At 39.3% G+C, this 26,383-nt stretch overlaps 1 protein-coding gene across 2 annotated transcripts in view; it reads right to left on the reverse strand.

Annotated features, from left to right (window-relative positions):
• LOC124158421 (nuclear pore complex protein Nup160 homolog) overlaps window positions 1–26,383 on the reverse strand; it is a 213,792-nt gene that overhangs the window by 102,665 nt on the left and 84,744 nt on the right. For both annotated transcript variants that reach the window (XM_046533501.1, XM_046533500.1), the window contains exons 13-14: window positions 10,761–11,003; window positions 528–782 (exon numbers count right to left, since the gene is read on the reverse strand). In XM_046533501.1, coding sequence (XP_046389457.1) covers window positions 528–782; window positions 10,761–11,003 — 498 coding nt within the window. The remainder of the gene's footprint in view (window positions 1–527; window positions 783–10,760; window positions 11,004–26,383) is intronic.

Consider the following 26,383-nt stretch of genomic DNA (forward strand, 5'->3'; position numbering starts at 1 on the left):
TCAACCTTTGACCTTGAATAAAATTTTTGCACACACTGGATCGATGGGGACTTAAGGACTAAATTACAGAAGTGTCCCTAACATTCATGTAAATTTATAGCTTGTTGGGAAATTATGCAAGGGCCAATGTCTATTTTGACTAGGGTATTTATTGACTGCGTCTAAAAAAAGTGTGATTGGAGATAAGCAAATGATCATAAGTACATATCCAACAAAGGATGCAGCAAGGAGCTGAGAAAATCAGAAGGAACAGTGCAGCACAAGAGTGCCATTGCAAGTTAAAACATGCTCTCATACTGACATGAATGCGTTGCCAAAACATAGGTATGTCTTTCGGACTTCTACGCATAGGGTCGGAATAGATGATTAAGTCGATACTTTAGATAACTAGAAGCACTAAGCAACACACTATAGTGAGTTCATAAGTCAATATCTAAAACCAAATGTACACCAAAGAGGATTTCAATCTCAACAGCATCATTGATAAGGAATTTTTCCCCAAACCACCATGAGAAATCAAAGGATACATGAGCTGCCCAACGAGCGTGATATACGGCAGCATGGCCGTGTGCCACTGGCAGCTGAAGAGGCTGGTGCTCGGCTGCCCACGATCCAAGAGGCGCAACGAGAGCGCATGGGCGTGCTGCCCCCCCTCACACGCCAGGAACAGCTCAGCCAGGGTCCACGCTCCCCCCCTGCCCTGGGCGGCATGCACCATCGGCACGCGGCTCCCACTCGGCCGGCTCTCCCTCAGCAGCGTCATCTGCTCAAGGCTGTTCTCCCTAATCAGACAACACCACGCCCATGAGAGGGATGAAGAAGAGCAGTGAGTGGAACGGCAGAGCATCCATTACATCACTTTCATTCCCACAACTCACAGAATCATCACCTGGCACACTTTCAGCCAGTTGTGACACACTGTGAATTTGAATAAAGTTGTGGAAAAAAGCAGCAATATTCCAATCCTGGGTGGTGCCTTGGCCACCACTGACTAAAATCCTCAACACACCCAGAGGAAAAGATCTTGCCTCCCTTCAAAGGGGATTGGTGGATCAAGCAGAGGTCATTTGGCTCTAATTGCCTTAACCCCTCAAGCGCAGCGGGCATTTAATTAAATCCCATCTCAGCGGCCGGATGAGATTTAAATGACTTCGCCTTTTTGGCATTGTATCATTCAATAATTTTTATCTTTCATAATATACGATCAGTATCATTGAAAATTTTAGTAAACTTGCGTAATATAATGCGCTACAATAAAATAATTTTTCGAGCGATTTGAAAAAATATTTATTGTTTTATGTATCTCGTTTTATGAACTAATTAATAAATTTTCAATTTCGAAAGATTTTAATTTGGTTTCGAATAAGCTACGAGATCTCTAACATTCCATGCATTGAAAAATGTAAGTACATGATGTAATTTAGATATTTGGGGTTGAAAATGTCATAACAGATTGGATACTTTCGATAGGATTACCCGTTTCGCCTACTTAAAAATGTACCACTCCGCCCACTTCTCTGACTTTGTTCCATTATTACCGTATCATTTCATTTAGGTAATCACGTGCTAATGTTTCAAACGTCAATATGTGAATAATGAAATGATTTACCTTAGAAAATCTGCTTTGTGTGACATGATTTGAAGCAATCCAAACATTATCCCACTGCACGTTTTTCACAACAGTACACGCAGTCTCTTCATTTCCCACATTAGGCACAAACTGCACACCTCCTTTGAGACTTTGATTTCTTCCCAGCTGCAGGAATTGTCTTTAGGAAATGTATTTCTGTGAGTCTTGGTACTTAATTGTGTAATGAGTGACGGCCATGTCCAAACATATGAATTTAGGACTGCCGCATTCAATAGTCTCCTAAATAACTTCATACACCATTTGTAATGGCGTTTTCTTTCCATTAGTTACGAATGCAATAACAGGTCCTTGAAATTCACCCCACCAATGAATTTACTACATATAACCTAACACACAAACAGACTTCCGAGTCCCTATTTTGCCTTTCAATACTATTCCCATTTCGTAGGATCCCCAATTATAAAATAATACCACTCACAGGCAGTACACCCGATGAGAATTTCAACACACTGCCTGAAAGAACACCACACAGTATGAATGACTCTAGTGGACTGAAGCTCGTGGTTTAGAAGCTCCCTCAAGAGACGAGAAAATATCTCGAAGGGGCCCTGGTATATGCTGACTGTTTAGATGGAATCCTATCTTCGTTGATTACTGTCCAGGAGAAAAAAATTTTAAAAATGCAGCGAAAAATTAAGCGAAGCACATGGCCCCTTCGCCTAGGACGCTAAGGACTAACGAGGCGGGCCTAACACACTTGGGGCTCGAGGTGATGACAAACAAGGAGAAGACGGAGAGAAGGCATTCAGCTTAGAAGATACCAAATCTCAAGCTAAAGTAGCTGACCCTTCTTGACGTCTCTCAAGCAGAATAGGCGGAAGTTTTCATGATAGAACAGTTGAAGGAAGGCATTGAGTTTTTGGACCGTAGTCGTCAACGCACTAGTTTAAAACGGAATTTTATTGAAGCAATTTAAAAACATCTTGAAGGCATAAAGCCGTTATGAATATTTTATTGGAGAGGAAAAACATTTCTTCAAATGATAGAGTAATTAGTTTTAATTTAACATGCAATATCTGGCGGAGAAAAAATATTATATACAGTAGGTCAGGAAAGGTACTGGGTACGCATGACGGCGGCATACGAAATTTAAAGGGTGCATACTGGGTACGCATGACGGCGTTCAGGGGTTAATTTTGAACAATAGAATTTAACAGTAGGAATAATTATAATATAGAAGTTAAAGCAATTTTACACTTAGGTTAAATTTATTAGTCTTTGGCCTATGTGGTGAAGGTCAATTTTAACATCAACAGCACCATCTTTACAAAAGGTGGTGTATGTGTATTTTCTGTTTGTTGAAATACATGTCAAAAACAGTTCGATGCTGAGTACAGGATCCAAAACCATTAGAGGATTCAGTGCCTTTCCGTCTGTAACCTCCAAAAAAGTGAATCCTACACTCGACATGATACATGCATAGGCATTTACAGTTGACGAGGTCTAATGTTAGAAAAGCACCATCATCATTAGACACTCACCTCCACCTGAAGATGGTGTGGACAGGCAACAGTAGAACTCACCCTAGACTAAGCTGCAGGTATGTGAAACTAAGCCCTCAGGGTAGGGGGCGAGTTCCTTATCCCCAGGACACATTGAACTTGAGGATTTGAACTCACAGTCTATGTGAAAGTTTCATTTGAGGCATTGAACCAGGGACCCTTGGGAGGGGAGAGCTTACTCCCACCACATTCCAATTCAACAAAAGACTAGCACACTCACTCACATGAAATTGTTCAAATTAATGAGAAAGTTCTTGATCTCTGAAAACTATAGGTGGGTTAAACTGTTCACTTTGAACCAGTTCAGTAAAAAGGACAGTTCAAAATATCTGTTCATGGGGAACAGTCAAGGTCATCCAGGTAGAAAATACTGTTTATCGGTTTTGAGTAAACGAAGGCTTAGTGTGGTATCATATGGTTTGTGCAGCTTGTCATAGTAATTTCAAGCAAATTCTGTCCAGGGCCTTTACTTGGTCATACGTGTGCAGGATATTATCTGCTCTCCACTTGTAGAATAACCCAGAATTAATATTTATCAATCCAGTGTCTTATGTTATTCGCAAATATAGCACCAGAAAAGTTTTAAAACGCTGCTCTTATGAGCGATTTAGTCTTCCATACACAGCTAACTGTTCTTTATAAATATTTTTAGCATAAACGTCATTAGTGAATCTCTCTCTAAATATCTTAGGTATCTATCCACTCTAACAATGCATTTAACTGTCAATAATAGCATGTGTAAGATGGTGAGAAATAATCAGTTTCATTTTCGTCTGAAGACTTTCACAGCTTCTTTTATCTATGTTGCTGGTGGTTTTCGGGTATTGCTGTGTAGAAAACATTTTAACTCGACGTTTCACTCCTCCTACTGGGAGCGTTATCAAGAGAATGGAAGGAATTTATACTCATCCCGAGCTTATATATGTTTTTTCGCTACCCATTGTTGTGCCGGATTTGAATTTTAGCCGATAGCCGTTGGCCATTATATTGTGCTAGGAACCCTCTCCATATACGGCTGAGGTTATACCCATCCTCCCTATTAAAGTTATTAGGTCTTTTCGCAATCTCGATGGATTCACGTATAAGACGCGGATGGTATTCTTCCGTCTTCGCTAATACCCGTGTAGCGTCAAACATTATTCTATGCCCAGGGCTGGAGGCAAAATGTTCAGCAACAGCTGATGCGTCCCACTGATGTAATTTTAACGCCCTTTCGTGCTCCTTAAGCCTTTGGGAGATTGAACGCTTGCTCTGTCCCACGTAGCTTCTGCCGCAGCAGCAGGGAACCTCATACACTCCCATAGATTGAAGGGGAGGATGGCTATCCTTCGGTGAAGGTAGGATATTCTGAATCTTCTTCACGGTGCAGAAGCGAGTCTTAATGTTGCCTTTATGGAGGATTCTGGCGATTCTATCGGTGACCCCGGAGATGTATGGAATTTTAGCGTATGTATGTGGCTTCTTCCCCTTGTGGCCATCATGTTGAGGAGGGTGTTTTTCTTTCATTGCTCTTTTAATGAAAGAGACACTATAACCATTGCCTTTCAGTGCCCACATAAGGTGTTGCATTTCATCACTGATATGCTCAGCATCACACACGATTTTGGCTCGGTGGGTTAGCGTTTTAATGACGCAGGCCTTTTGTTGTGGGTGGTGATGCGATGTTGAATTCACATACCTGTCTGTGTGGGTCTTCTTTCTGTACACTGAATGGCCTAGGCTTCCATCCATTTTTCTCTTAACCAGTACATCTAAGAAAGGGAGACAACCTCCTTCTTCGAGTTCTTTTGTGAATTTTATGTCTGGATGTACTGTATTAAGATGTATGTGGAATTATTCAAGTTTTTCTTTTCCATGTGGCCAGATCACAAAAGTATCATCCACAAATCTCAACCAGCATGATGGTTTCTTCTCGCTCGTCTCAAGTGCCTTCTTCTCGAAAAACTCCATATATAAATTGGCAATCACAGGTGAAAGTGGGGAACCCATTGCCGCACCACTTTTTTGTTCATATATTTGCCCGTTGTAAAGGAAGTAATTGTTTCTAAGGCAGAATTCTACCAATTTTGGGTAGTCTTCTGGTAGTCCATCACCTGCAAGAGTTCTTAAAATTTCCACTGAATCGGGGACAGGAACTTTGGTGAACAGCGACGTGACATCAAAGCTGCCTAAAGTATCTCTTTCGATCACTCGAAGGTCTTTCAGGATCTCTATAAAATGCGCCGAATTTTTTATGAAGGAGTCTGTTCTACCGACGAAATCCTGGATGCCTCTTGAGAGATAACGGGCTAACTTACAGGTCGGCGAACCAATGGTATTTACAATATGTCTCAAAGGTGTACCTTCCTTATGGATTTTTGGTAGACCATATAAGCGTGGAGCTCTGGATGCGGAGGGCATCAATTTCCAATGATTTTCCTCGGGAATTGAAGACCTCTTGATCAATTCTCTCACTTTGCGCTCGATTCTGGCTGTCGGGTCTTTATTTAGTCTCTCGTAAGTATCGTCATCCAAAAGGGAGAGAACTTTCCTGCCATATTCTTCCTTATCCATATGTGTTGATCGTTCTCACCCATCGTAAAACCGTCAAATTCTTTATGTAAACTTTGTAACTAGGTAACTTTGAACCATAGCATAAATTACAAACAGATGACCGATCCGTAAGTTGACCGCGAACCTGACCATTGCATCCTGTTCATCGAACGCAAATGTTCAAATGAACATGAAATTAAAATGAATGCGAGATACCAAATGAACAACTAGAGGAAACGAAAGGCCTCCAACAAAAGAACCCCCTCCGAGAAATGAACGACATCCAAGAAATGAATACCCTGCAGTTCTGCTATGAGCTGCTGTACAAAATTCCTCTTGGTGAGCATACCAGTTGGACTGAATACCTACGTCATGATTTTATCAACCATTTTTTTTCTTAATTTAAAAAAATTGCATTAGCTTCAATGAAAGCGTATTAGCAATGACAGCGAAATTGTGAATACAAAAAATCTGTAAATAAGAAAGACAACGAGAGAAAAAGCTGAAAAAATTATGAAAGACAGTCCCGATCCTTCAACACAGGGCCGGCCTTAGGGCGGGGCGGCCACCCGGGGCCCCGCGCTTTGGGGGGCCCCGTGTTCGTGAAAATAAAAATAAACGATAGCTTTGAAAATGCAATTTCAACTATTACTGTATTGTTAAGTCCGTGCTAGACAAAAAATAATACAGTGGAACTTGTTTAGTACATTTCTGAAGGGACCACAAAAAATGAACGTACTAACCAGGAAAACATGCTAACGAGGAAAGTAAAAAATAGCAGTCGGGGTAATTGCAATCTGTGGAAAAGTCATCATAATTACAATTACTATCAGTAGTTCTCATAGGATCGCCTTCCTAAACTCTTTTCACCTTTAAAATAATGAAAATGGGCCCTAAATTGAAAAACAATACCATGTGAATAAAAATCACAACGTTTCATAGATTTCCCGAAGACAATTACATGAAAACAGCGTCTTTCTCCTGTGATTTGCCCTATACATTTTTATAGAAAGAGGAAAAGTAAAGCTAAGTCATTTCTTTTTTGCCACAGCATAATCGGAGAATATTATAACAACAACCCTGAGTATGTCAACTGGTTGTTTTTAAACATCATAAAAATTGGACAAAATTATATTAACCTTAAATTACGGCAACAGCCGTACCCAGTCACTTCTGGAATAAAACCATATTGATTGTTATATCGATCGATATATCGATTAATAACACGAAAGATTATTAGATTACAACGTAATTACAAGAAGATTTTACATTACACAGATGAAATTTACTTTAAAAATTTGTTTAATGTCGTCCACTTTCATGCGGAGATCAAGTATTTTAAAGCTAAGCTTCGCGTGGAGATCCAGAGCATCGTCTGCTCCCGCAGCAGAAGTCAAATACGCACGTACTCCGTAACATTGACGTCGAGTTTATGTGGTACGTGCAGTACTGCTTTAGATAAAGTGGGAATTGGATAACACTCAATTCTTCATCATAACTCGTGCAATAGCAACAATTGCCCACTCGTGAAATTTGTGCGCAGTGGGCACTCCAGAGGCAACAGAAGGTGAGGAGCTCGGGGTGGGGAAAATTGTGGCTTCTCATTGGCTGCAGTTTTGCATAGTCAGGCATTCCTGATAAATGGCAGCATTTTATTATTCATCACGTCATAAGAATTGAGTAATGCATTTGGATAAATCACCGTCGAAGAAAGAGATGTGGAATGAATGCAAGAATTTTAATGGCTAGTAATAATAAATTAAATCATGAATTCGGAGCTTTACGACCCTTAAGAAGACACTAGAGAACGAATTGCGGGTTGCGTCACGCCAAGCAATTGAGCGTACTAACCAGGAAAGCACAATTTTTTCAAACGTACTAACCAAATACTTTTACCTGTATTTTGTTCGGATGGTACCGGGACCGAGAGAAATCGCCGTACTAAGGAGGAAAACGTACTAAGGAGGAACTTACTAACCAAGTTCCACTGTATTATGAAAAAGGAATAATAATGCAGTTATTTTTATTGTGCAATTGCGTTTGTCAGTACAGTACTGTGTTGTGTGAGTGATAACAACAAGTGAGAACATTATTTCATGTTTTTCTTATAACCCACTACATAAGAGTGATTAAACTTCAATGCAATGGTAAGTTCATTTTTATTAATTTATTACCATTTTGATCTGCATGTAAAATTAAAACTATCTTTTTTCATTTTACAGTAATTGCTTTAGGCTTACAACTAATTAACTTTCATAATCTAACTTATAAAAATACGTACCTATTAAAAAGCGTGCTTTTTATGTTTATTTTAAGTTATAATTTTATGAATAAATATAATTATAAATTTTATTTGTATTATACTATTTTGAACTCAACTGCGTGATGGTATCATAATGGCATAATTACGAAGTCTGAATTTGGGAGGGGAACACATACTTTGCCAGAGAGTGGTAGGGATTCAAAATGCTCGAGTTTGTGGATGGGGTATAGAGTTTAATATTTTAAGTGAAGGGCCCCGCACTGAAGGTTCGCCCCTAGCCCCGCACCTGCTAGGGCCGGCCCTGCTTCAACCTTTACTAGCACAGCCCAAATCGATGGCCACTTGACCGCCTCGGTAACATAAAATTACTCAAAAAATAAGTATTATAAAAAGTAAGGGTGAAAACCGATTCAAGTATGCAGTAAATGCATATGAAATAGTCATTACATCCAGCATAAATAGAAGTGGAATGATAAATTTCCAGTATAAAATAATTTATCCCTTTCAGTGCATATATATATATATTCACTCACGAGCGGAATGTTAGTCGAGCACAGCAGAAAACTAAGAAAGTAGTATAGGATACTAAATTTTCTTTAGAAGCATAAGTGGTGCCACAAACTTTGTCCTAAAACTTTTGAAAGTGACTGTACGTGTAACTCAGATGTAAATATAAGGGAACCAACCGATATTTTCACGTAAAAATCCCCATCTCTGAGTTACCCTTTCATTTTGATGACAACTGCTTACCATTTTTTATAGTACGAAACTGACCTGAAGAATTATCAGGAGCAGAGTTGACCAAAGAGAGGCCTCTCCTTTAAAAATTCTGTTCCAACAAAAGTTGAATGCTAATCCTAAAAGAAACGGAGAGAACCCCGAACTTCCTCATTTCAGAGAGCAAGAAAACAACTATAACTATAGCACATTTTTTAAATTTATTTCATAATTTACATCCAGAAACTAAAAACCATCAATAAGTAAAGGATTTTACGATGGTATGTCCACAAATTAAAGCATCCACTATAATTGCCGTGATTACTGTCTCTATCAAAACTGTAAACATTTCATCTTAACCTTTTCCCTACCGTACACGTATATATACGTGTGGACGTTTCCTGACCTGGGAGACCACGGGCGTATATGTACGTGTGAGATTTTCCCGGTCAAGAAAACGAAACCCGTATATATACGTTTTCTAGCTCTCCCCCTTTCAGGACGGTCGTGGGTTTAGGTCGCCTTTGTCTCGGGACCCAACGCTTCGGGGTTTAGGATTAACCCTCCGAATCCGGGAGCAGGTACCCGGACCCTTCGTCTTTTATAACCCCTCTCAGCGGTAAGGGACAGCGGTCATGCAATTGTTTATAGAGTCAATTTTCGAAATAAATATTTGTTCATTTCTCAAGAAATATAAACTAAGAATTGAATTGTTTGTCTTTAGAACAGCGTTTAGAATTTTTAAACAAAATTCTACGACAAATATTAACTTATATCTCGAGTTATGTATAAACATCAACATGGAAATTGTTGCTGCGTTAAATGCTTTGATAATGGCCTTAGAACTTCGTTTAAAATTTGACAATACTCAGATAAAAATGAGGAATTATATTCTATGTCTGTAATTTACGTGCAAGCAACAATTATCCATTTGCTAAATACATATAAGCAATACATAAGTTGACCGCGAACCAATGCCGCAGGTATGGTCGTAAACCCGGAAAGGAGGGAGCATAACTACTCTTGGAGTCCGAGATAATGCGGAGTCCCACCGGGGAGGGGTCAAAAAAGGTTCCGCGAGACCCTTCTTAACGAATGCCCTCCAAAAATGCTCCGTACCACGAGAAAGAAGAGTGTCTTGGGGCTCGGTACAGCAGTCAAGCTAAGACGAAAACTCCGCGGTCTCGAAAGGGTTAATAAGTTTCATTTCAAATAAATGATTTGTTTGAAGAAAAAAAAAATTGTTCATCAAGCCTCAGTTGATAATGTCAATACATTTCGATAATCAGACAGAACAAAATTAACGGTTTTTTTTTCACCATGATGATAAACTTTTGGCCATTATTTCCATGAACCCAATGTCTTTACGGCTTCTTCAAGTGTTACTTCCACGGCATTCATGAGGTTCACACGTCACACGGCGTCAGCCAATAGAAATACGTTTCGCGTCGTGGGCCTGGCCAAAGCTCCTAGCGGACATTTAAAGCTACTTATCTCTGTTAAAAATAAATTTGAGCTCTGAAATTTAGCGTGTGTGTTTTTCATTCATATGTTTTTGGTTTAAAATAACAAAATCCAATTTCTAATTTTGAGTGTTCCCTCCTATTGCATGTAGTGTCAATCAATTCCAATTTGATAGCAATTTCATACATCTTGACCTGAATCATCAAGGGCAGGTTCACATCGTCATTTAAACTTGGCCAATCACTTCTCCACAGAAAATATAAACAAATGGTCACCATACACATTCCTCATCACAGAAATAAGTCAAATCTCCAGTAGAACCACCCTCCACAAAGCATTTCATCATAAATGAAATCTTGACAGCTCCAACAAAATATGCACATCAACTGACACAAATTACTGCCTACAATCACTTACTGGCCACAATAGATTGACTACATAGCATTTTACATATTACAATCACTCTACTGTGCAAACACAAGAAATAAATAATGGCCCAAGTCGTTCCATCAATGAGCAGAGATACCAAGAACTCATCAGACCACCCACATACAACACTTCCAAATAAGGCCACATTATGAGAAAATAACTCAAATTAGAAGTGACGTTGGGGTTGCGTTTCAATACTCACAGGGAGTTAGAGGGAGGGGGGTTGGGTGCGCAGGGTGTCTCGGTGACCCACTTGAGCAAGAGGTACGCCTGCGTGAGCAGTGTGGTGCGCGGGATCAGGTCCGAGCGGACACCGTTCACGTGTTCCTCGTCAATGAGCGGTCCGAGGCTTCCTGCGCCACTGCTCCCACCAAAACCAACACCGTCTCCACTGCACTCCAGTATCAAATGCTGCAGGAGAAGCAGGTTGCGGCACATGGAGAACCTGCAACAACCACAACAAGGACCATCGGCACAAGAGCAACACACCTTTAACCCTTTCATTGCGTAACATTTTCTCAGAGTTGTTTCACATAGGCGGAGAATTTTTTTTCACTTCATTCACTTTGTTTTTCGAAAATATGTAAACAATTTCAATACAAAAAAGATTTTTATATTCATTTCACTATTTATTAAACAATTTGTTAATGGCATCACAGTGATGCCATCCGCACCCATGTGAAAAAATGCTCCAGATATTTATGCAACCCGTTACACAAAAATTAGGTGACGACGGGCAACTAATCTTTACGTAGCAACTAAGAAGCTTAAAATAATTTCTGAAATGATGGCGGAATTGAATTATAAAAGAAGATAAATATATTCTCAGTTTTCATCCACTTCCCATGCATCAAATTTTGGGAAAATAAAAGTTTTCGAAGTTTAATTTTCACATTTATAAATTTTTAAATTTACCAGTAACTTAGATTTGCATGCAAACATATGAAAGTTATTTTATCTTTTTGACATTTTTATTTGCGTTAATGCTATAAAAACTAACTAATTGTGGAATTCTTTGAAAAAAGGCTTCAAACACAGCCCTGGAGCTTCTGCACATCATATATCATCAGAGCCACTTTTTAGTCGTTCTTAGAACGTGAGGAGTATTATTTTTCTGTTTGTCCTTAGAGTTTCAGAGGTGTGTCTTTTTTGAGTAACTCAATAGATATTTCAAGGATTATTATAATTTTCCATGCGTAAACTATGCAGTGTTTCCACGGAAGGGAGGGTTATGGGTTACAACCCCCGTTGAGGCGCCAAAAACGGGTAAGATGGCCCCCGCACCCTCCGGAAGGGCCCTAAATTCTCCGGCAAAAACCCCTCATTTCAAAATCGTGGCTTCGCGACTGTATAAACTGTGTCCACAGAGATGAAATCTATCGATTAATTTTCACACGACTTTGTTTGCATGTCCCCTGCCTCCAACATCCTTCGCCCCTGTGTAAATTATAGCATCTTGCAAGACGCCATTAGGCCCTGAAAGCATATATAATGTTATGCCGTGTTTGTGGCGCCAAAGCAACATGGACTCATGAAGCAGAGTTCTTTACCCGGATAGTAAATTTATTTCATTCTTTGAGTGAATAAATTCAAAAGGGGTCGAATTTTATGCAAGGGGTCTCTTGGTATCGGATCATCTACTCCAGGGTCCCTGCCAAATTGCATGCAACGGAAAATTAGTTGAAATCGGTCTCGGGAAAAAGTGGTGTGAAGACAAGAAACATCGAAGATATTTTCCTACATTTTCCAATAATCTGGAATGGATGGCCATCTTGTAATACTTAATACAATCATAAATTAGGTATACCAGATTTAAAATATCTCCCATTCCCCACGAGTAAGATCCCTATGCTCGGTCTTTTCTAATTACAGTAGACTCTCGTTAATACGAACAACGTTGTTACGAAGTTCTCGTTATTACGAAGCAAATCGTTGGTCCCGATGAAAGGGCCTATCCAAGCTATATTAAAAGAAACGTTATTACGAAATTTTCGTTTTTACGAAATTACGAGCCTATGTCCCGGTCCCGGCAGTTACAATATGAACTTTATTACGAAGTTGCACGCACAAGTCACGGTATTTAGGTGGATATTCACTACACTTAAGTTTCAATAATTGCGCCACGTTTAAGTTATTCTCGTTTACTGTGCCTAAGAGCGTCAATTATGGTTCTTTATTCAGTTAACACGCAACATCATATAACTAGCTTCATTCCTGTGTAGTCAGGGTGCCCTACTCATAACCGTACGTAAATAGGATGTACAGGCAGACCTCTTCCTATGCACATTCGATTTACAAATTTTCAGAGATACGAGCATTCAAAATTTTCAAATTTCAAATTTGGCGCCTTTCGATTTGGCCGATACGACGCGGTGTGGCGCTGGGAAACTCTCACTGTGATCATGATCTGAATAAGGTATCAATGAAAATGGAGTGAATTTAGGAACTGTTCAACGTTTCGCCCGTTCTTCGTCACCGCGGGGAGCTATTTTTTCGGCTCCGAATGCATCGCAGGCCCCGCTAGATCAGTTCGCCACAAGCGTGAGTAAGCGCATACGTGTAATGCAGTGTTGCATCCCGCAGGATAACCTTACTCTGCGATAAATTACATACTGTCCGGCTGGCGAGGGTTGTCCGATTACGGCACAAAAGGATGGGCGGATAATCCTGCGCCAGCACGGTTTAAAGCCAACCGCTGTCCCCCAAACGCACCTCACACCCTCACCTAGTCATACAACGTTGTCAAATGCATAAACGAACACCGAAATAAGCCTGATCCACCAAAATAAGCCCATTCTTCGAATCACAGAACAAGTGATTATTCCTCTAGGTTCTTGACGCTCGTCGTCCCTTCCGGATCTTTTCTTCACGGAACACTTTGTAAGCGTTTCTTTTTTCTTACCTGGCAGCCTTGCCCCCTCCCCGGACCTAGACCATTTGGTCTGTAATTGGACAACTCTCGGTGGCCGGACTGTAATTTTATCAACCTAGGAACAAGGTCTTGGGACGCATCGAGTTTGAATATCGGAGTTCATGTATTCGGGAAGATATCAACCCTCGATTGCGCCATGGCGCAGTCTTCTGTTGAAAAACTGAAACGCATTTTCCTGTTTATATTTCTTTCCGCGTAATTCAATCGCGTTTATAATACACTATTCCTTTCGACGATTCCTAAAAGAAACGTTCTTACGAACTTCGTTATTACGAACCTCCGATTTTTCGGTCCCGTGAACTTCGTAATAACGAGTCTACTGTATAATAGCTCTATTTGGTTGAAGTAAAATATGTGAATTGCTACAAAGTTAAAAAATCCTTTGCGGAGAAGACCCAATGCAGTTTTCCATGCATATACTTAAGTAAATTGTGCAAGAGGTAGTTTAATTGCGAGGAGATATTCTAAGCCTAGTTCACCAAAGGCTGATACATAAACGGTCCTTGGGGTTTGAGAATAGGAATAAAATTAAAAATAAATGTTTCTCCCATATTCCACGTAAGTGGCTAAATATATGTAAAATACTAAAATTTCCAATAGAAAAAGGCTATACGGTAATATTATAAAAAAATAAAATCTCTGTAGGGGAGTGAAAATGCACGCAATCGAAAGATGTCCGAAGTAGAGACTGTACTAATGGCGAGAGTCGAAAAAACTGAGCAGGAAGAGCTCACCTTCTCCACCACATGCACATAACAGAATACTCATAAGAATGGCAAAAATACTTCTAAAAATAGAGATAACAGGAGACACAGAGTGACTTGTAGTCTATTCCGCGGTGACATAAAACGACTTTTTTTTTGAGCCCCGAAATTTGAACATTTTTTCCCCAAAGGTTTCCCCAATTCTAATTTCTCATTCAAAATGAAATAAATATAAAAGTTTTCCTAGAACCTTCAATATTTCCCTTGAATAACGAATTGGTCGACGTAATTATTCGAGCCTAGTAACTTTAACAAACTCAAACGAAATAAATGAGAAAAAGTCGAAAAAATCTATTTCTTTTTCCGAAACCAATATAATCAAACCCCTATTGAAAGGATCGTTTAGAAAATGAGTTGCAAATATGTTATGGAAGTATGTTATGAGTTAAAACGGCATTATGTAAATATTAAGTTTAAACAATAATAAAAAGAAAAATATTATTCAACTGTGATTAGCTTGTGTATTTTGACTATATATTGAAATACGAAAATAATTTTCGTCGGTGAGATGAAAGGAAGATTATGACTAAATATTGTTTACAAAAATTTTAATACAACTAAAACGGAGATAATAACCTTCAAATCTGGCAACATTTAGTACAAATATTCAGAAGAGTAAATAAAATATCACATTTTAATTTTTTTGTAATGGTGAAAAATCTTACAAATTAAAAAGTACTCCATAAATGTAAAAAAAAATGTACTAAAAAAATATAAACTTTTTTCAAAAACGGAAGGCATATCAAGGTAGCCTAATCCAATGTGCGTGCGGGAAACCATCGTGGGAGTAGAAAGAACAGAGTGGAGGAGCGTAGGGAGCGATTGAAGGACATAGGCCGGCATGGCATCAATGTGATGCCACCCGCCCGTTGGCAGGACCTATGCTGGGCATCAATGCTATGCCATCCGCACTCAAAGGGTTAAACAACCCACGGATATTGCCTTGAGAAACTTCCTTAGCTAGGAATAGAATTCAGCTCAACTGCGCAGGACTCCTTCCTCCTAATTATTTGTCAATAAAAAAATGGAGGTGGGTTTGCAGGTATGTACATACATGATTTTAAAAATTTTCATCATAATCTTGTAAGTGCAGCGGAATGGGGCTTCCTCTTCCCTCCCTCGCCACATGCCACCGAGTCTGCAGTTCGTTCTCTGAATTTTTCCTCCCTCCCCCCACTCCTCACATCACCGCAAGCGTGAGACCCAAGCGCAGAAAAACACATGGAGGGGCGACGGAGTGGGGAAGATAGAGAGCATGCAGACAGGTAGACATGTGGACTCTTTCAACAGAAGCCCAATCAAAGGAGACCAAGGATGGCATTCTTATTTTAACGTCTCCTATCCCTCCAATGGTACCATATCAAACCTTACGATCTTCTAATATATAAAATTCTTGTGTCACACTTTTTGTGACCAAACTCCTCTGAAACCGCATGACCAATTCCTATGAAATTTTGTGTGTATGCCCATGCCTCACTTGGTGCAATTTCGATTAGTGTAATGGGGAACTTGCATGAATTTTTTTTATTTCACAGGCGGACAGAAAATTATTTTCTGAATACAACAAAGAAAACCACATGTAAATCAGAGTTTTCCATCGCGAGATATTCAATGATAAATATAACGAATTTTAAAGAGCGGGAAATACTCCCTCACCCCCCAAGCCACTGCCGACAAAGCCGCGATGACGTCAAAGGTGCCTAAACATCACACGAAGCTATTGTTGTGATTGTTTGTAATAGTTGCCAGCAGTTGTGAGAGCTTCATTTGTTAGACGTGTTTATTATTTTCTATTTAAAGATAAATATCCAACGATAGAGGCTCGGAAGCCCTCATATTTTGTTCTGTTTTTTAATATTAATATCTGAGTAAAGACATAAAATATAAAACTGGAGCAGTTCAACCAAAAATTTTATAATACATAAATAACATCGTTGTAGGAGTCTGAGCCATGGCCGTTGGAAGAGGGATACATTATTTGTAAGTTGATGTTAGCGACGGCATATCATTCATTTAAGTATGTAAATAGAACGATTTTGATGTTTACTAATGTCCGCTTAGCTTTTATATACAATACCTTCATCAGTTTACTCGTAGGTACCGGAGAATTCGTCGTTTAGGACTGTCACTGCCTGTATTATAAGGTGAATTCCCGTCAATGCAACTTTTGCTCGCTGATTGGAGACATTTGGGAACACTTTCGTGCCGAAATAGTGTTATTTTCGACATGACATCTTCCGTTAAGCTACTGCTAATAATCACAGTGCCAGTGGTTGTAATGCACAAAGTTTGACAAGGTTGAAAAATATCGGCCAAGAGTTATCAGTGTTCCATTGTGATTGAATTGTAAAAAGTGCTATTACGCTATCGATAAATGTCTAACAGTAGTGTAAAAATTGTCAGTGGCGTGTTAACCTCCGTTGTTCACCGTAGATATGACATTTCACAATCAAGCTATTGAAATAAAAACTGTGTGTGAAGTTTGTTATTCCATTATTTCAACGAATAGTAGTGAGAAAATTCACCTGTCACTTGTGTGGGCTAATTTAAGGGTTTAAATCAGTGAATAAATAGTTGTTTTCATCATGACGAGCTCTGTTATCGTAAGTTGTACGTGATGAATATAAGAATGTGACATTGACTTCCAGTTTTTTTATGTATTTGCCTATTTCCCACTATATTTTTATGGTATATGGTAGTGTATTTTTTATGGATTTACCTATATTATTGAAATAGGTTGTAGCTTGTGTGTGTGTTAGCAGCGGAACCGATTCGCGATCTCACATGTGGATTGTGTGCAGACTGTTTTGCAGAGAATTCGTCCTAAAAAAAGACTGGTGTCCTAACACCCCATGCCACACACCTTTTAGGCGGCTTGCGGGGTATTATGTAGATGTAGATGAATTTCAGGTGTAGTATTCGAACGAACGGCAACGTTATCATCCATTTTTCTGATAACTAAAACACACAAAGTGAAACGCTTGTACTTCATCATCCCGATGCCGTATTATTAATATCCCAAGTAATAATCTAGGCACAATAGCAATAGGAAAACTTGCCCAAGAATAACAGAACAATATAAAGTTACGATTAGCGGCTAAATACTCCCTCAAAATAAATTTTACAGCATGTGCTCAGCGTATTTCCCAACTCCCTACGTTGTTTAGGCACCTATGACGTCACGCCTGGCCTCGGCAATGCTCGGGTGTCTTCGCGCAGTGGTCGGCTCAGAGAATTTTTTCTCGATTTTAAATGCAATTTCTTTATTTCTATTGATGTTGAATGGAGAAACTGAAGGTATTTTTGTGAGCTAATGTATCCATTTGACTTATTCAAAATAGTTTTTAGAGCAATCTACGACCCATGCAAGTTCCTCATTGTGATTAGTGCAATTTCGATAAATGTGCAAATTTGTTCCATGGGGAAACACTCCAATGCTGCTTAGCCTAATCAAATACCCTTTAACACTCTCTCGATAAAATGTGAATTCGCACCAAATACACTACACTCATTTTATGCATATTTTATTCTTTGTTTATATATTCGTTGAAATCCATTGCTCCGCAATTGCCAAAAACATTACTCGCTATGCATCCGGACAGCCGACCCACCGAAGTACTTTTTCTCTTCCCCTTAACTGAATAACATCCGTTAATTTAGATCATTAATTAAGTTTGGAGCTAGCGGAAATGAGTTTTTTTATGCAATATGGTTTGAGACGTCATTTTTGCCATCATAGGTTATCGGGCGAATTGAATACCACGTAAAGAATCCACCCATCCAGCCTTCAAGGTCATTGGGGAGCAGAAGCCCAGCTGCGTATGAATAGCATCAATGCGTAAAAGGGTCAGAGTCTCAAACACTGCGCTTCATTCCTTCCCAGCAGCAGTAGGCTCAGCATCTCAGGGATACAGTGTGGCAGTTGCTCACCAGTAGAAGGTGATTTCGATGGAGCCATACGGAGTAAAAATCAAGTGAACAATGGCAAAAAATTGGTAAGGGATAGATAAGTAAAGATGCTATCAAGGCATCGACAGTCCGCACTACGATTCTGAATTAAGATGAGGCACAAAAGTCAGCGACATCAGCCACACCAACTTCAGCCAAGCGGTTAACACGCACGTGAAATTCTATGCTAAAATGCTATTCACAAGGGAGATAACTTAAGAAACTGTGACTACACTTCCACTGGCAAGAAATGTTGCTCCTTCGAAAACATCCAGAACATCAATCTATTGCTTGATAGCATCGTACTGTGGTTGAGTTATGTCCACATTAAACTCAGGTTAGAGGCAGCTAATGTTATGGCTTGCTTCTGCTCTGGAAGACGCCTCATCATTTGAAAAAGGGAGTTCCATCTTGTGGGTTCATCCTGGATGAGTATAGAATGAGAAGTGGTGAAAAAAATTTTTTCAATGTTGGTGTATTGATGCATTCAGTCAGGGGACTGAGCATAAGCCATTTTTTACTATTATTTTAATGAAAATTTAGAACCTTTATATCAACTTTGAAGCATCATTGTGGAGCCGTCGTTTGGCATAACGAAACAAAACTGACGTCAGGGGAAGCCCGCATCCTAGCAGTCTTCAAATTCGTGATGATCTTTCCAATGAGTGGTACGGTTCAGGAGCAGTAGCTCCTGAACCGTACCACTCATTGAAAAGTAATGGAAGGTACCCCAAAAGTCAATATTTTTTCCTGCCATTTTTAATTTTTTTCAGGGTTTTCATGGGGGAAACCGAGGATTTTAGGATTTTTTACTTCGAACATTTTCGGTTCCCCACGTCTAACGATATCTTTTCACCACTCTAACCTGTAAATTTGATGTAGTTCGTCAACTTGCCTAAAACGGTGTTGCATACACTGAATGACTAGAGTCCTATACGCTTTACTGAGTCAACTACCAACGATGTGTGCAACAGTGTATGGCACGAAATTCAGGGTATTTGAGGTATTCGATATGGTACTTTGAGCATAATTATTCGAGATCTCGAATATTGAATACTATCAAGTATTCGAGGTATTCGAATATTCACGGATACTATTCGCGCACCTCTAATAATAATTGTATTTCATCGTGTGGAAACATTATTATTATTTATTATTGAGATAAGGATGTCTCAACATAAGACATGTGCATGCACTGTGGCGTGACACTATCGCGAGGGGGTGCAAAATCCACCTCACCACAACTGAAACACAAGTTCATTTTTTTTTGACAGGGGTCCAAGGTAAAAACAATTTGAAATTTTTGGTGAGCAAGTGTTATGGGCATCACAATACCAAAGTATTGAGTTTATACCTTGCCTAAAGCCTGATATTTCTCTTATACAGTGGAACTTCCAGGGTTAGTTACAGCTACAGGTACAGGGTTAGTACGTTCCTCCTTAGTACGTTTTCCTCCTTAGTACAACGATTTCTCTCGGTCCTGGTACCATCCGAACAAAATACAGGTAAAAGTATTTGGTTAGTACGTTTGAAAAAATTGTGCTTTCCTGGTCAGTACGCTCAATTGCTTGGCGTGACGCAACCCGCAATTCGTTCTCTAGTGTCTTCTTAAGGGTCGTAAAGCTCCGAATTCATGATTTAATTTATTATTACTAGCCATTAACGTTCTTGCATTCATTCTACATATCTTTCTTCGACCGTGATTTATCCAAATGCATTTCTCAATTCTTATGACGTGATGAATTTATCAGGAATGTCTGACTATGCAAAACTGCAGCCAATGAGAAGCCCCAATAAAGCTACGGGGTACGTGCGTATTTGACTACGCGAAGCTTAGTTTAAAAATACTTGATCTTGGCACGAAAGCAGACGACATTAAACAAATTTTTTAAGTAAATTTCAACTGTATAATGTAAAATCTTCTTGTAATTACGTCGTAATCTAATAATTTTGCGTGTTATTATTTGATATATCGATCGATATAACAATCGATATGGCTTTATTCCAGAAGCGAATGTTTACGGCTGTTGCCGTAATTTAAGGTTAATATAATTTTGTCCAATTTTTATGATGTTTAAAAACAACCCGCTGACATACTCAGGGTTGTTGTTATATTCTTCGAGTATGCTGTGACAAAAAAGAAATGACTTAGCTTTACTTGTCCTCTTTCTATAAATACATATAGGATAAATCACGGGAGAAAGACGCCGTTTTCATGTACAGGCAGTCCCCGACTTTCGTACACAATGCGTTCCCGAAAACTTGTACGAAAGTCGAATGTACGAAAGTCGAACCATTGACTTCCATACTAATTAGGGGTTACGTTCCAAAAGAGCGGAATATACGTACTAAAACCTTTTTTTTCACGGAAGTCAAGTAAAAGGTGTCAATTTTGAACGTACGAAAGTGCGAATTGTACGAAAGTCGAGTGTATGAAAGTCGAGGACCGCCTGTAATTGTCTTCGGGAAATCTATGAAACATTGTGATTTTTATTCACATGGTATTGTTTTTCAATGTAGGGCCCATTTTCATTATTTTAAAGGTGAAAAGAGTTCAGGAAGGCGATCCTACGAGAACTACTGATAGTAATTGTAATTATGATGACTTTTCCACAGATTGCAATTACCCCGACTGCTATTTTTTACTTTCCTCGTTAGCATGTTTTCCTGGTTAGTACGTTCATTTTTTGTGGTCCCTTCAGAAATGTACTAAACAAGTTCCAATGTATTCCTAATTTTTCCTACATGATATCATTGCTATCAGTATTTACACTGGTGAATAGCCACCTAAACCTAAATTCCTCGATATCTAATCCTACAATGGGTAGATAATAGGTACATTTCTAGAAATGTCCAGAAATTGAAATAAGTAAAATATCCCATACGCGGTGGTCATTGGACAAACACTGGCGATTCGATAAAACCCTACTATAAGCACTACTGATGTAAGTGTATTAACGTAAAACTGATCTTAACAGAAATAGCCCGATGACATCGTAGATAAAGTATTTAACAACATTCTGCAGGTGAGCAACCACTTTCTTGTCTTAATTTTGGTTTTTGGGACAAAAAATAAAAACCTCCTTTGGCGTGGAATTACAGGCACTAGAACAAAGAGGTAGTATACACGATTTACACTAAACTCTTGATTATACAAAGTCAGCCGGCAGGAATATTGGCACTTCATAATTTCAAATTACGTTATATCAAAGCTTTTTAACAAGTCATAAAAAAATGTTTGTTCTTGTTTCCACTACCATTTTTTGCCTTAAGTGGCTTTTTATTGACTTTTTCGGTGATTATTTATGCTAGAATTCTTAGAAAATGCTACTGGTTATTGATTTTATGGTGGGAAACGTCATCAAATAATTATACCATCCAATTATTTATAGTTAACAGGGTTCCCACTCTACCTGAACAATGAAATTCACGGCTTTTTCCAGGTTTTCACGGTTATTTTTCAGGTTTTCACGGTTTTTTTCAGGTTTTCACGGCCTCAATTTTGCTTATTTCACGGTCCATTAATAAGCCAACAATAAGAAAATCACTGGCCGTATATCAACAGAAAATTAACGTACGCAAAAAACGCCGTGAATGTTAACGCCGCAGTGAAAAGTGATATCTGTTATGACATGATCTATCGTTTGCAAAATTCAGGGCCGACTAAAGGACCAGCCCAAACGCGCTCTTGCCCGGACACCGAATACCCTTCGGACCTTCTTCCATCCGGACACCCGAGGTCCTTTTTTAATACCTCGCCGAGAGATTGTTTTTTGCGCACGTTATTATTACTGCACAGTAACCGAATTTCCCTCACCCCAATATTTCTTATTTAACGGAAAAGATTTTATTTAAATTGTTTATAGAATATAATAAATTAATTCTTTCTTATTTAACGGAAAATATTTTATGAAAATTGTTTACAGAACATACTAAATCGAAAAACAATTCCATACACCGTATTAGCACGAATCTAAGACGAACACGATTCTAAGACTACCCTCCTTTTTTGGAACTCCACTAGGAGAAAATTTTTCTTTCCAAATAACGATACGATTATAAAATGAATGAAGAAAAACGACCAAGGCTTTATTTTTTGCTAGGTTGCCTATGTCCCAGGAAACGCAGGATTTCGGCGAGTAATTAAGATATTCATTTAAGGTTTCAAACAATATTTTAGATAATAACAGGAAAACTAGAACAGGCGGTCCCCGACTTTCGTACACAATGCGTTCCCGAAAACTTGTACGAAAGTCGAATGTACGAAAGTCGAATGTACGAAAGTCGAACCATTGACTTCCATACTAATTAGGGGTTACGTTCCAAAAGAGCGGAATATACGTACTAAAACCTTTTTTTTCACGGAATTCATTTCAATTGACTTAATTTTAATAATAGGTTAATAAAACTCCTCAAATCATCTAATTTCTTTCGAAAATACGCAGAAAATGCAAATAAAAGTTCAAAAAACAAGAACTCCGTTGGCTATCGAGTGAGACTTCCTCTTGGCGTTTAAGTTGACATTCCACTTATTACGTCCACTATAAATAAAAGGACATATCCAGAAGCATAACAAAATGTATTTGTTGAACCCGCACTCTGGATACCTTTTAATTTTTACACCAAAATTCGATATTTGGCAGGTGACATTCGTATTCACGTATATTCCGCATGTTATTCAAAAAAGACAAAAGACAAACGGAATTCGGGTGATATTTCGTGCAATATCGTTGCTGAAGGTTTACATGAATTAAACAGCACTCAAACGAAAAAACACAATTAGAAAGAAGGTCTTACTAGTTTTATTGAAAGCTATTCGATGATGTCTAGTCAACTTCTTTTGAAAAATATCTTCAATTAAGGCTTTCTTCTTCTCTTGATAAAGGAGCCTATAGCAGGCAGTCTCTCTCCCAAATAAATCACCTAGATTAGAGTCAATTACCAACAGTTCCCTTCATTATATACGTTCGTATTGTTCGCATATACTGCCATTTGAAACAATTGAATGTTGGGATGCGCAATAAACATCGCGGGAATTTTTAAAAAATTGCAGACCAACGTCCGAAAGTCCGAATTAAGCGTACGAAAGTCGAGTAAAAGGTGTCAATTTTGAACGTACGAAAGTGCGAATTGTACGAAAGTCGAGTGTACGAAAGTCGACTCGGCATTTACACTGCTATTATGGATTTCAGGCCGATGTAAAAATTCTTATCCATCAAACACCATTTCCAGTACACGTATTCACGAGAGCAATGTGCATGTTGTGCCTAAAACAACTGCATTCGCCGGCGAAGTGACTGGTTGTGAGATGGATCACGAAGGCCAAAAATAGTCTATTACTTGAATTGTTCCTGTCTAATGAATATATTTTTAATATAATTGAGGTAGTGTGTAAAGCGTGAACAATGTTGCGTTAATCGTCAGTGGCACGCCCACCTGGATCTTCGCCTTCATATCACTACTTGTTTTCTCCAGGTAGCTCACTCTACCCCCACCCCTACCGTCATGTGCTAGCGGACAACCCAAGGTGCTCTATAATATTCACGCGCATCTAGCCCGGATTCTTTTCTTCATGTTCAATTATTTTCATTCCATCTCTTTAAGTTCTCAATAGTTTCTTCGGAGGGGCCATGGTCCGAAGACGAATAAAATTAAACTAGTGAAAATGAAACCTGACTTTATTAAACCCACATGGAAAACACTCGGTGGTTCGAAGTCCAGCCACCCGGGAAAGTAGGGAACCACTCGTACGAGGTGAAGTTCGGAACTGATGCTATCGCGTACGGGGGTACGCAGAGCATACTGCAGAGGGTGAAGCTTGACCATATGACGGCGCCATGAAATTTTTTACCCTAAAGATACCCATTCTTTTCTAACTATCGTAGCGCCAGATGAGCAGATGAATTCGGATTGTTAGTAGGGAGAAACAAAAATCCTGAGAAGATATCCCTTCGTCAGTAACTCTGACAAGTGAGACTTATAGTATAGCTCGTAAATTGATAACTGATATCAACCTAGAATCATGTTTTCGGAACAAAATGCCGAATTAACTGCCGAGAAGCTCAGTTACGAGGATATCGCGTTTCGCCAAAAATCACTACCATATTTTTCCATCTATTTCCTTGCTTAAAATACGTCGTGTTTGGTCTCGTTTTTTTTTAATTACGTGCAAATTACTAACATTTCAATCTAATAAAAGCATAATAGCAATAGTTGAATATCATTTTTAGATACCTATTGGGCTCATGGGTGACTCATGAAGCAGTTGACCTCCATGAACTGGGAACTTTGAAGGAGTTGGGCTGAAAATGCTCAGTGGGTGAGAAGAGGGTGGAGCGCGAAACACGTTTCTATTGTTCTCGTGTAACTCGATATTTTTGTCGAAGCTAAGGTCTTCGTAATACAATCCCTGCACGAGCTGGGACCTTTTTTTTATTTTGAAGAAGAGGAAAGCGTCAGAAGGGGGGAGGCGAATGCTGAATGGAGGGGGATAACGGATCTTGAGAAATGCGCTAATGTTACTTTCCCACGGCACTGAGCTTCTCCCAATGGTAGTTCCATCTCTTGGGAAGATTCCAACTATGTGCTTGTCGTTATTAGCCATAAATGACACATTGTATTTATTTCGTCTCATTTTCGTCAAACGATGGATGCGGGAAAATTATGTGTCGGAACCGCGATCTTCAAACGATAAACGATACTTCAGGGAACGATAGATGCGGGAAAAAATTACATTGTCTATAAGGAACTTTATTTGGGACCAGAAACGGAGAACGATCAATGCGGGAACGATAGATCGAGGTTCCACCGTATAACTTTTCTTTTGAAAGCGGCAGTGTAATGACTTCTTTTCTATGCTATCGTAATACCCTGAAACCACGACTGAATCGATCTTTCTAATATGAGGTAAATCATGTTCCCTTCATACTGTTGTTCTGGGAGAAATGGAACGACTTTGTAGCAGTTTATATCGCGACGGCATTGAGGCTTTAACGTTACGATCCTAGGCGGATCTAGGGAGGGGCACGGGGGCACATACCTCCCAGACACTTAAAAAATATGCAAGATTTTGAATACGGACACATTATCATTGCGCTCGTTTTGTATCATGAGGTATCCTTGTGCCCCCCCAGAACAAAATCCTGGATACGGCTTTGCTTGTTCTCCCCCACTCCCCAAAAAGAAATCCTGGATCCGTCTCTGGTTAAAATTTAGGTAAATTGTAATCAATCACACAAAAATTTTGTAAGTTGATCAAGCTCCAACTTTAATGGAGCAGAACCTAGGGTAAAGCAGGCGATCTCGCGGACACCGCAGAAGTGCACCCGGCGATTGATTGGCACGCACGCTTTACCTGCTGCCTAAAATGGCAATAGTTTTTCACTTAAACACAAAATTAAATAAGCTTCATTACTGTTCAGGTATTTTTGATGTTGATTTTTCGTTGTATAGCTATATATATTAGGTGGCAAACTCTGGTATCCATAATTTTTTTCTGACGAAAATTATGCAGCCCGATTGACGTCGAGAATTTTGCATTCGATTGTAAGACGAACCCTCTTTTCTGCAGGAGTTAGGAGGAAAAAAACCTTGTCTTAGATAGGTGAAAATAGGTAAATTATAATTCACTTGGTTTGAAATATATAAAGACATAATAAATACCTGCTGAAACATGTTATTTTCACTTTCACTTTACTTTATCACTCGTCAAATATTTCCACTCAAACTTTCCGGTTGCGACGTAAAACTGGCAAGTCCCAGGTCAACGCATGCGAAAATCGTGTAATGCTGTGTTGCCATAAGAGGAAATCTTCTCTCGTTTTCAGGCCGCAATGAGCGAGAATTAGTAACGTCGCGCCGAAAGCTTGCTGTCACCCGGTTCAAATGCAGGGAGCGTAGTGTCCACAGCGCATAGCAGGTTGTCAAGGTTAGCGGTCTTCCAATCACAGGATTGAGGGTGTTGAATAAACGTTCAAATTTTTCGACACAAATGCCATCTAGATTTAGTTTCGAAAGAGGTCGCTGCAGCCAGTGGGAAGCCTAATTGGATGGAAGGGGGACTAAGCAGTGACCGAGGGAGGGGAAACCAAGCCAGTCGAGGAAAGTAAACAAGCTGATGAGAAGTGGTGTCATATTTCAGGAGGGGGGGGAGAGAAAAGGCTTGCCCTGGGGAAAGATGTT

Source organism: Ischnura elegans, chromosome 5 (assembly GCF_921293095.1).
Source record: "Ischnura elegans chromosome 5, ioIscEleg1.1, whole genome shotgun sequence".
In the NCBI taxonomy this organism is placed as follows: domain Eukaryota; kingdom Metazoa; phylum Arthropoda; class Insecta; order Odonata; family Coenagrionidae; genus Ischnura; species Ischnura elegans.